General features: G+C 42.4%; 1 protein-coding gene across 1 annotated transcript; it reads left to right on the top strand.

The window, feature by feature from the left end:
- Positions 1–154: 154 nt before the first annotated feature.
- LOC108517880 (chromobox protein homolog 3) lies at positions 155–11,045 on the top strand. The gene is made up of 6 exons (XM_017855982.1): positions 155–308; positions 1,455–1,506; positions 5,073–5,215; positions 7,017–7,184; positions 10,561–10,656; positions 10,985–11,045. The coding sequence occupies exons 2-6, from the start codon at positions 1,483–1,485 to the stop codon at positions 11,043–11,045; spliced, it is 492 nt and encodes a 163-aa protein (XP_017711471.1). The 5' UTR covers positions 155–308; positions 1,455–1,482.
- Positions 11,046–11,407: the final 362 nt, after the last annotated feature.

Genomic DNA, 11,407 nt, shown 5'->3' with positions numbered 1-11,407 from the left:
CCCCTCCCTCCCCTCGGGGACCACCAGGCCCTACGCTGCGAACGGTAAGTGCCGCGGTCTTCGCAACCGCCCTCCCCCTAGGGCCCCAATTCCCAGCGGGTGCGGCGCGCGGCCCCTCCCCCCTGCCGGGCGCGCGCCCGCTGCCCCGCCCTTCGTGGCCGCCCGGCGTGGGCGGTGCCACCCCTCCCCCCCGGCGGCCCCGCGCGCAGCTCCCGGCTCCCTCCCCCCTCGGATGTGGCTAGAGCTGTAGGCGCGCAGGGCCGGAGACGGTGCAGACCCGCGACCCGGAGCAGCTCAGAGGCGGTGAAGTCGGTGGTTTTCCTTCTCTCTAGCCCTCGCTCGGTGGTGGTGCATCAGATGCTGCACGCGCCCCGGGGGCCCGGTTCTCCGCTCCCGTCCCTTCCTTGCCGGACCCCGCGCCGGGAGCTGCGGGAAGGATTGGAGAGGGTCGGGCGGTGGCCTCGCGGCTGACCTGGCGCAGGGCCGGCGCCGGCAGTTAGTGGGGGGACTGTTCGGCCCTCGAGGGGGTAGGGAGCTGTGGCGACCGTCGCCCTATTTCGAGACAAAGCGCATTTTCCCTCCCCTCCCCACCAGCGTTCCGGCGGAGGCGCCCCTCCCCAGCCGCCACGCGGGGCTGGGTCGAGACTTGGGCCTCCGGGAGGGCGGCTTGTGGTCCCGCTTCCGCGAGGCCTGGCGGCGCGCGGCGGACTGTCCCGAGGTTGCGACGGCCGTCTCGTTAACGTGGCCGCCGCGGGGGGTAGGCGCGTGCCGTGTGGCGCAGTGCCCTTGAGCCCCCGCGCCGCGGCCTTTGTTTCTCCCTGCGGATGCGCTGACCACGAGGCCCGCGCTCCCGGGTGGGGGCGGGCACCTGCGCTTAGGCCTGGGGACGGAGGGCTCCAGCGGAGGGGGTCGGAGGCGGAGGGGGAGCGGGTGTATGCAAAAGATGATTGCGTCTTGAAAGTGTCACGAAACGGGGCTGAAGCATCGTTAAGTTTTTTCCTTTAGTTAGATAACTGCCGATTGGAAAGAGAGAGGGTTTCTGAGCAGAAACAAAGTTAGGATTGCAGAACAGAGAAGATTCACAGTGGTTTACAGTTGTGAGTTGTTTGGGTAATCGTGCATGGTTTTAAAGCGAAAGGATTGTCCTTTAAAAATGGAACATGGACTTTATTACAAATGGGACTTAGATTGGAAAAGATATTTGTCCCCTATTTTAAGCCATGTGAAGCTGCCTTAGGTACCAAGATCCCCAGTAAAGTCTAGACTCACATGGTTAGAACACGTACTTACGTGCATCATCAGCAATGTAGGTAGGAGCGCAAATCTACTCTGGATTTGTATCAACGTTTGAAATGTGCGCTCCCTACTTGGGGGTTGGAATCCAAACAGAACTTGTATTTAGTTACCTTTTCTGTGTCGTGCAAACTTCTCTTAACTGTCATGCATTTTTCTAGTAATAGTTCTTCAAGTCTGCAATAAAAAATGGCCTCCAATAAAACTACATTGGTAAGTTAATGAAAAGCTAAAGTATGTAAGGATTTAACCCAAGGTTTTTTTCCCCAAAGGGTAACTTTGCGTCTTTGTGGTTGAGAGATTTACATCGACGTATTTCCCAGCTCTCCTAGTATAATTATAGGGGAAAATTAGGAGCAAAACGAATTCATTACATGGAGATACTTGCTGAGTTGACTTAATAGCGTCTTAACTAGTTTAATCTTTGAAGGACAGTGCAATGTGGATTTTGCTGAGGATTTTATCTTCAGATAGAAATACACACATTTTGCAACGTGGAAAATATTACATAAAATGATAAAGCCCTTGTTGGTTGGCGTAATTTTCCTTAAATCCCCAGAATTCTGGAGAAGTATTTTCATTAAAGCCAGATTTAAAGAACCAGGTACCTTGTGCACCTAGGTTGGAGCAAAAGTTATTGAATCTTTCAAATTACTTTGGTAATATAATCTTTTACTTGGAAATATAGAAGAATCTTAAATATAATTCATTGCGGTGTTTTTTTTTTTTTTTTTTGAAAAAAGATCGAAATAGCAAATACGATCCAGAAGGGAGAAAAGGCTAGATTTTCTGTATCTTATTCAGCCATGTCATGTTACAAGTTTTTTAAAACCCTGAAATATTCACGTAAAAATCATGAAATTCAAAGTTACAGTTGTCACAATATTTAACTCTCAACATACTGCATTAATCTTAAGCGGGTAAAGGTGAATGTTAATGTCTCTTAGGTAAAGTAAAGCATTTATTTTTGGTCTGTATATGTTCTCTTTGGATTTCACACTAGAAAGGGCACGTTGGTGATTTTTAATTTGTGCCATCATTAGATTCTATGTTAAGTCAGATACCCTGGAAAACAGAAGTTGTTTTTGCACTCAATTGATACTCTTTGGGGTCTGTTATTTATTGGTATTTAAATAGTTTATTTTGTGAAGGATCACAGGTTGGCCACTTTAAAACTTTTAACTTTTCATTTTAAAATTCATTAGTGTCGTGAGATATGTGTACTGTTAATTTCACTTAAATAATGGGAAATTTATTTTGACTCAAATCCACGTTTAGAAAAAAGTGCTGGGTTAAGCCAAACATACACAACAAAAGAAAATGGTGAGCATTTGAAACTAGCTTATGGGCCGGGCGCGGTGGCTCAAGCCTGTAATCCCAGCACTTTGGGAGGCCGAGACGGGCGGATCACGAGGTCAGGAGATCGAGACCATCCTGGCTAATACGGTGAAACCCTGTCTCTACATAAAATAAAAAAAACTAGCCGGGCGACGAGGTGGGCGCCTGTAGTCCCAGCTACTCGGGAGGCTGAGGCAGGAGAATGGCGTGAACCCGGGAGGCGGAGCTTGCAGTGAGCTGAGATCCGGCCACTGCACTCCAACCTGGGTGGCAGAGCAAGACTCCGTCTCAAAAAAAAAAAAAAAAGAAACTAGCTTATGAATGCCATAGTAGTAAATACCGTATGGTATTTTGTCTGCTTTTTTTTTTTCTTTTTTTAACCTTAGTGTATATCCTTTTAATTTTGTATATTTATTTTTTACTTCTTCTTTATTTTGTTAGCCTTCTCCCTTTGTGGCAGTAGCTGTTTTGTTTTTCATGTAGTATAGGTGTCTATTCCAGTTTGTCTTTGCTTCTCCCACTATTATTTCTACCTTCTTGTACTGTATGGTGGCAGAAAGCTATTTGGGCCCAGTACTCAAGTATCTTGACTAATGAGAATCATAAGACCTGACTTGGAAGTGGTATCCAAAGAAGTCAGGTGTTTGCTGCATTTTTTTGTATTCCAGGGGACTTCTATTGTGTGTGTGTGTGTGTGTTACCTATATGCTTGCTTGCATAGCTTGAAATGTCATTTTGCAGTCTTGAGGCCTTTCTTACATATGTGTCTGCGCACTTCATATGCCTGCATAGCTTGAAATATCCTTTTGTAGCCTTGAGGTGTTGCTGTTAACTTTTTTCTGCTTGCTGCTTTACTTGTGGGATGGCTTTAGTGACTGGGCAATTAAGGTTTATGTTTTTTTAATAGTATTTGGGTTTTTTGGTTTTGTGGGGGTTTTTTTTTTTGAGACAGTTTTTCTCTTGTCCAGGCTAGAGTGCAATGGCGTGGTCTTGGCTCACCGCAACTTCGGCCTCCCGGGTTCAAGCGATTCTCCTGCCTCAGCCTCCCAAGTAGCTGGGATTACAGGCATGCACCACCACGCCTGGCTACTTTTTCATTTTTAGTAGAGACGGCGTTTCTCCATGTTGGTCAGGCTGGTCTCAAACTCCCGACATCAGGTGATCTGCCCATCTCGGCCTCCCAAAGTGCTGGATTACAGGCATGAGCCACCACGCCCAGCAGTAGCATTTGTTTTAAAATGAAATGTTAAGGTGGATTCCTTCTCTGCCCATAGGATCTTCTGATTAACCATTTCGGGGATTTTCCCCCCCATTTTAATCTCATAAAATTTTCCCTATTTTAATCCTCTCATAGCAAATCTTGAGCTATTGGAAAGAGCTGGTTGAGGTTGGTCTCCTGCTTCTCTTAAATAGTGTCATACCAAAAAATGCCTGTTTAAAGTGAAGTTGGCTACAAATATAGACTTTGTCTTGAGAAACCAGGAAGGAAGGATTTTTTTTCACCTTAGGGAATTAAAATCTCCCCTTTTGTCCTCTTGAAGTGACAGCTATATAGGTTCTAAGTGGTAGGAAATATTATCTACAGAGATGGAAAAATAATCTTGTCCTTTAATTTAACCTCCTAGTGGTCTCCATAGTTGACCCTGCAGTTGGTATCAGGATCGTGAACCATGTTTTCATTCTGCGCTTACCTTTTATCTGTATTATTGAAGCTTTTGACATTAGTATTTGAATTGAGAAGGAGGCTCTTAGGTCTGTGGGTTCACCTAAGACCTGTCACTACTATTTTCTTGTCTGTATCACCCTTTAAGTACTTCCTGCATAGTTGCTGTGTTGTTAAAATGAGTGAAAACTCTAGTAAACTTGGTCTTTTAAGACTACGGGGCCGGGAGCAGTGGCTTACGCCTGTAATCCCAGCACTTTGGGAGGCAGAGGCGGGTGAATCACTTGAAATCAGGAGTTTGAGACCAGCCTGGTCAACATGGTGAAACCCTGTTTCTAATAAAAATACAAAAAAAATTAGCCCAGCATGGTGGCATGTGCCTGTAATCCCAGCTACTTGGGAGGCTGAGGCTTGAGAATTGCTTGAACCTAGGGAGGCATAGGTTGCAGTGAGCCGAGATCACGCCGTTGCACTCCAGCCTGGGCGACAGAGTGAGAGACCCTGTCTCAATAAAAAAACAAGACTGGAAAAAAAATAATTTTTCTAGATAGTGTTTTTGATTGTATTATTTTGGTGGTGGGTCATAAGTTTGAGCTAAATCAACAAAATAAAGCATTCTTTTATTTTATTGTCTGTTGACTTTTAATCTTTCCCTGTCTGCCTTGGGATATGGAAGTAAATATTTATGTTGAATGTAATAATGTAAGCAATTGAGCATTGAAAATGTGCCCAAAATTCAAGAAGAATATTTCTTAATTTCTCATTTGTTTTATTTTAGCAAAAAATGGGAAAAAAACAGAATGGAAAGAGTAAAAAAGTTGAAGAGGCAGAGCCTGAAGAATTTGTGGTGGAAAAAGTACTAGATCGACGTGTAGTGAATGGGAAAGTGGAATATTTCCTGAAGTGGAAGGGATTTACAGAGTAAGAAACTTTAGTGCATCTTTATTGTATGTTTGACTGCAGCTAAGTGGTTTTAGAATTTGTTTTTAACCTCTTTTACCTGCTTTCCCATAGATGTCTTTAAATGTAAAGACACCTTGAATTTAGGTATCTTATTTAAGTCTATTTAAAAAGAACCAAGACTTTATTGTACAGTTGAAGCTGAGCAGACTAGAGACTAGTTTATTACCCTGGGGAGTCAAATTTATAAAATTATAGAGTGTAGTTTACTATGTAATATATTTTAATGTGGTTAGATATTATACAGATTATAATAATCTGCCTTGTTTTCCTCCACACAGCGTACTAAAAAACATTGAAGCTATACAGTATAGACTAGTGGGTCTCATACAGGATTACATATAATCTAGGCTTTATACTAAGTTTATTATATCCTAATATCTAAGAAGTAGAGCCTGGGCATGTTTTAAGCTCTCTGGTTCCTTGTGTTCTTTGATATGGATTCTTGATAATTTTCACAAAATGTGAATAACTTGAACATGCAGCAATTACATACTTTAACACTTAGTGTTTGTTGTGCTTATCTGCTTTGATTCTTCCCTGTTACATCACAAAGCTCCATAGGCAGTGACAATTAAAAATGGATAGGTGGAGATCAATTTCCTGAGCTTGCTGGAGATAGAGCATATGGTAGTCAAGTGATTGGGCTTCACATATCTGTTATCTCGTGCTTTCCCTGCTCTTCACATTTAATTCATAGCAGTTTGGGAAATATGAGTTGAATGGGCGATTTACGTTTGCCTGTTTTAATTTCCAGTATTTTTAGTTGAAATTAAGTATGTATCATAAGTCCATACTTTATTAAGCCCATGAAACATGAAAAATTATTTTTACCTAGCGAAACTTTAGGAAATGAATGGGCTCCTCCCTTTTTCTTCTCCCAAAACTTAAGGCCACTAGCAAAATTATACTGCATTTGGCCATGTGCAGTGTAATAAGTAATGTAAAAGACTTTTTTTTTTGAGACGGAGTCTCGCCCTGTTGCCCAGGCTGGAGTACAGTGGCGTGATCTCAGCTCACTGCAACCTCTGCCTCCCGAGTTCAAGCGATTTTCCTGCCTCAGCCTCCCGAGTAGCTGGGACTACAGGCATTTGCCACTATGCCCGGCTAATTTTTGTATTTTAGCAGAAACAGGGTTTCACCATGTTGGCCAGGCTGATCCCAAACTCCTGACCTCAAGGGATCCACCTGCTTTGGCCTCCCAAAGTGCTGGGTTCAATACTCAGAGCAGAGACTTTTGTTCTCTACCGAGTAATTTGGATTTACTAATTTGGAGTCTCAAATTAGAATGTAGGGCCTGGGTGCAGTGGCTCACACCTGTAATTCCAGCACTTTGAGGGTCCAAGGCTGGAGGATCACTTGAAACGAGGAATTCAAGACCAGCCTGGCCAACAAAATGAGACCCCTTCTCTATTAAAAAAAAAAAAAAAAAATGTATGTGTGTTTTAAGTTAGCTGGGCATGGTGGTGCATGCCTGCAGTCCCAGCTACTTGGGCTAAGGCTGAGGATCGCCTGAGCCGGGAGTTGGAATCTTCAGTGAGCTATGATTCCACCACTGCACTCCCGTCTGGGCAACAAAGCAAGACCCTGTCTTTGGCAGAGGCAGGCCAGGGGGTGGGGTAGTGTAGGGAAGGAGGAAATTATTAGTATCTGCAGTACAGAGGACTTTTTATTCCCCCAGGTGTCTATTAAAATGGATCTGGATAATGGTGATGAATCGTGTCTAATTCAATCAATTTTTTTTTTTTTAAACTAAACACAGTGCTGACAATACTTGGGAACCTGAAGAAAATTTAGATTGTCCAGAGTTGATTGAAGCATTTCTTAACTCTCAGAAAGCTGGCAAAGAAAAAGATGGTACAAAAAGAAAATCTTTATCTGACAGTGAATCTGATGACAGCAAATCAAAGAAGAAAAGAGATGCTGTAAGTATGAAATACTGCCCACCAGCCTGTCCTTTTGTAAAACGTTGATGGCTTGATTTCTTCCCCCCCTCCCCGCCCCCCGTGAGATGGAGACTTGCTCTTATTGCCCAGGCTGGAGTGCAATGGCATGATCTTGGCTCACTGCAACACCACCTCCCAGGTTCAAGCCATTCTCCTGCCTGAGCCTCCCAAGTAGCTAGGATTACAGGCTCCCGCCTAATTTGGTATTTTTAATAGAGATGGGGTTTCATCATGTTGGCCAGGCTGGTCTTGAACTCCTGACCTCGTGATCCTCCCGCCTCAGCCTCCCAAAGTGCTGGGATGACAGACGTGAGCCACCGCACCCAGCTTTTCCTTTTTTTTTTTTTGGAGACAGAGTCTCCCTCTGTCGCCCAGGCGGGAGTGCAGTGTTAACGCTATCTCGGCTCACTGCAACCTCCACCTCCAGAGTAGCTGGGATTATGAGGGTGCGCCACCACACCTGACTGATTTTTGTATGTTTAGTAGAGACGGGGTTTCATCATGTTGGCCAGACTGATCTCGAACTCCTGACCTCAGGTGATCCAACTGCCTTGGTCTCCCAGAGTGATGGGATTAGAGGCGTGAGCCACCCCACCAAGCCCAGCTTTGATGGCTTTTTTAAAACTCAGATACTTTTATAAAAGGCCTCTTAATCGTATTTTAAATATTTTAATATTTAGGACAATAAGGATGGGCATGGTTTAGTCTACATTGTGTAAATGTGCTATAAGTGCTTATGCCACTTAGGTTGTGCTAGTGCAATTTTTCTTAGTTTCATGGATTTGATCCCTGATTAGACCCATTAATTACCTGTGGTCCCAGGCTAGTAATCTTAAGTACAAACAATATTAAGATTTTTGAAAGCCTTTGCACTATAGTAAAAACAATGCAAACAGAACTTTCTGATTATAGTCCATTAATGGCATTGACCACCAAAAAGTATTTGCATGTCATCTTTGTATTGCCAAACAATGCCTTGATTTTGAAGTCTATAATCTTTGATAATTATTACACACTTTCTTGACATGAATTGAGACATTCAGTTGATTCACTATACATGTGTTTTGGTCCAGTCTTTCCTTTACTTACGTCTCTGTGGCTTCAGTCAAGTCAGGTAACTTCTTACTTACATCCTTGACTGTAAAACAGATTATACTTATCTTGCCTGCTGTACTAGTGTGGCAATTTGGGGAAACATCTTGGTGCTGAATTAGGTTCTAGGCTTAGGCACTATAAACATGATTTAAAACTTAATCATTTGAACTAGAAGCGAAGAAGTACAACCTTCATGATAACTCTGTATAAGGTCATAGGTGTAATCGCTATTACAGACGAGGAAACGAGATTGACTACAAATTTGGTTTTGAAAGTAAATCATATGCTTAGCAGAAGCACAGTTTTGGCCAGGCACGGTGGCTCGCGCCTATAATCCCAGCACTTTGGGAAACCAAAGCAGGAACATTGCTTGAGCCCAGGAGTTGGAGGCCAGTTTGGGCAACTTAGTGAGACCCCATCTCTACAAAGAAAAAAAAAATCAGCAAGACATGGTGGACGCCTCCTGTAGTCTCAGCTACTTGGAAGGCTGCAGCAGAAGGATTGCTTGAGCCTGGGAGTTGAAGGTGTAGTGAACTGTGATCATGCCAGTGCACGTCAGCTTAGGCAATGGAGCAAGACCTTGTCTCCGAAAATTATTAAATAATAAATCAAGCACAACTTTATCAATACTTATTGAGCCCTTACCATGTGCCATACTGTGTGCCAAATCCTTTGCTTTTAATGTGCTATGAAATACCTGTGCTGTAGATACTAAAATTCTGTTTTATGAAACCACAAAGAGGTTAAGTTGCCCAAAGCCACACAGCTCGTAAGTGGGGTAGGTCCATCATTCTCACCCTGGCAGTGTTACTCCAGAGCCTGTGACATTGACGTAAAACTCTGACAGGAATAAAGGATTTATTGATATCATTTGTTCTCCAACTTTTTTTGGTCTCAAGGCCTCTTTATATTCTAAAAAAATTATTGAGAATCCCCAGAGAGCTTTTGTTTATATGGGTTATAACTATCAATACTAACATGGTAGAAATTAAAACAAATTTCTAAAATGACTTTTCTAAAAAAGTTGAGAAGGGTAGCATTTTACATTTTTACAAATCTTCCACTTGTGTCTTAAGGCAATTTTACTTAAACACATTTGATTGCTGTGGCGTATTGTTTTGGTGGAGGTATATGAAGACAATCCAAAGTCACAAATAGGTGAAAAAAGGGGCCTTACACAAACCCCTCCCAAAAAGAACTCTGGAATCCCCAATGAATCCGTAGACCACATTTTTAGAACCACTGGTTTATATTAAGTACTTTCTAGTGCAGGGCGTCTAATATTTTGGCGGCCCTGGGCCACATTAGGAGAATTGTCTAGGGCTACACGTAAAATAGACTTAACACCAACCACAGCTGATGAGCTTTAAAAAAAAAAAAATCGGCCGGGCGCGGTGGCTCAAGCCTGTAATCCCAGCACTTTTGGGAGGCCGAGACCGGGCGGATCACGAGGTCAGGGATCGAGACCATCCTGGCTAATCGAGCCGGGTGAAACCCCGTCTCTACTAAGAATACAAAAAACTAGCCGGGCGAGGTGGCAGGCGCCTGTAGTCCAGCTACTCAGGAGGCTGAGGCAGGAGAATGCCGTAAAACCCGGGAGGCGGAGCTTGCAGATGAGCTGAGATCCGGCCACTTGCACTCCAGCCTGGGCCGACAGAGCGAGACTCCGTCTCAACAACAACACAAAAATCACAAGAAAGTCTCAGTATAAGAAAGTTTTGGTTACAAAATTTGTGTTGGGCCACCTTCGAGCCGTCCTGGCTGCAGGTTAAGACAAGTTTGTCTAACATTGTCCTTATCATTAGAATGATCACAGATAGTGGTGTGAGTTTTAACATTTTTAATATTTTCTCACTTGTTGTGTTTTGTTGTATGCTTTTAAAGCATTGGTAAATTCAGACTAATTCTGGGAAAGTAATTTGAGATATATTAACTTTCAAGACTTTATTATTACCAGAAATAAAGAGATTAGTTTTTCTGTCATGCCCACACAACTCTGCCTTTGGTGTCCATGAATGCAGTAATTTTCTTGAGTTTGATTCTGAATGTTTTTTGGAAATTTAAGGTGTTTCTACGTTGAGTATCAAACTCATGGTTGTTTTCTTACTTGTTAATGGAAATCAGATGTTTTTAATTACTAAATATGGGTCTTGCTCTAGTCATTTTCTGTCTCGCTATTGGAACGTGTTTATTTAAAATAACGCCGTGAAAACTATTTAATACTCTTGAGTTTGCTGTATAAAAAAATGTCTCTAACAGGCTGACCAAACCAAGAGGATTTGCAGACGGTCTGATCCTGGAAAGAATAATTGGTGCCACAGACTGCAGTGGAGAATTTGATGTTTCTTATGATAATGGTGAGTATGCAAGGGACTGTTAGATTTGAAAGTAAGAATAGACTTTCCTTTTTAAATTTGTGAAATGGTTTTCATCATTAGGTAGGGGAAAAATTACCTGCCGAAGAGGATGATTCTGGTTAGTTCTACTAGTAGTGTTTTAAGCAAGGTCAGCTTAGCAAACTGGGCCTGTTTTGAAAATGAAGTTTATTAGAACATAGCAACAAGTAACATATAACCCTCCTGAGCACTTAATACCTTTTGTTTGCGACTATTATTTTTTTAAATGAATGGTTTCAAGTTGAAAACAACTTAGCTTGTAACTGAATTTTTCTTTTTCTTAAAACAGGAAGATCAGATGAGGCAGACTTGGTGCTGGCAAAAGAGGCAAATATAAGTGTCCTCAAATTGTAATTGCTTTTTATGAAGAGAGACTAACTTGGCATTCTTGTCCAGAAGATGAAGCTCAATAATTGTTCTTTTACATTTTTTTATATATATATTTATATATATATATAAAATTTGGGTCTTGGATTTGATTATTACTAGCTGTAACAAAATAACTACATCCTAAATGAAAATCAAGTTTGATATGTTTGTTTTGAAAGTAGCGTTGGAAGAGTTGTTGGGGGTTTTTGCATCATAGCACTGCGTTACTTTTTGAACAATAAATAAAAGCTTTCTGTAGTTGCGTTCCTTTATCAGAAAAAGAACATTTGATACCATGGTATATTATTTCCTCTTCATTGAAGAACAGCTTTTCTAAATGTTGGGGG

This window comes from Rhinopithecus bieti, unplaced genomic scaffold (genome assembly GCF_001698545.2).
Source record: "Rhinopithecus bieti isolate Rb0 unplaced genomic scaffold, ASM169854v2 scaffold_40559, whole genome shotgun sequence".
NCBI lineage: Eukaryota > Metazoa > Chordata > Mammalia > Primates > Cercopithecidae > Rhinopithecus > Rhinopithecus bieti.
Note: the sequence above shows the minus strand (reverse complement) of the source record. Positions and strands in the feature narration are given on the sequence as shown.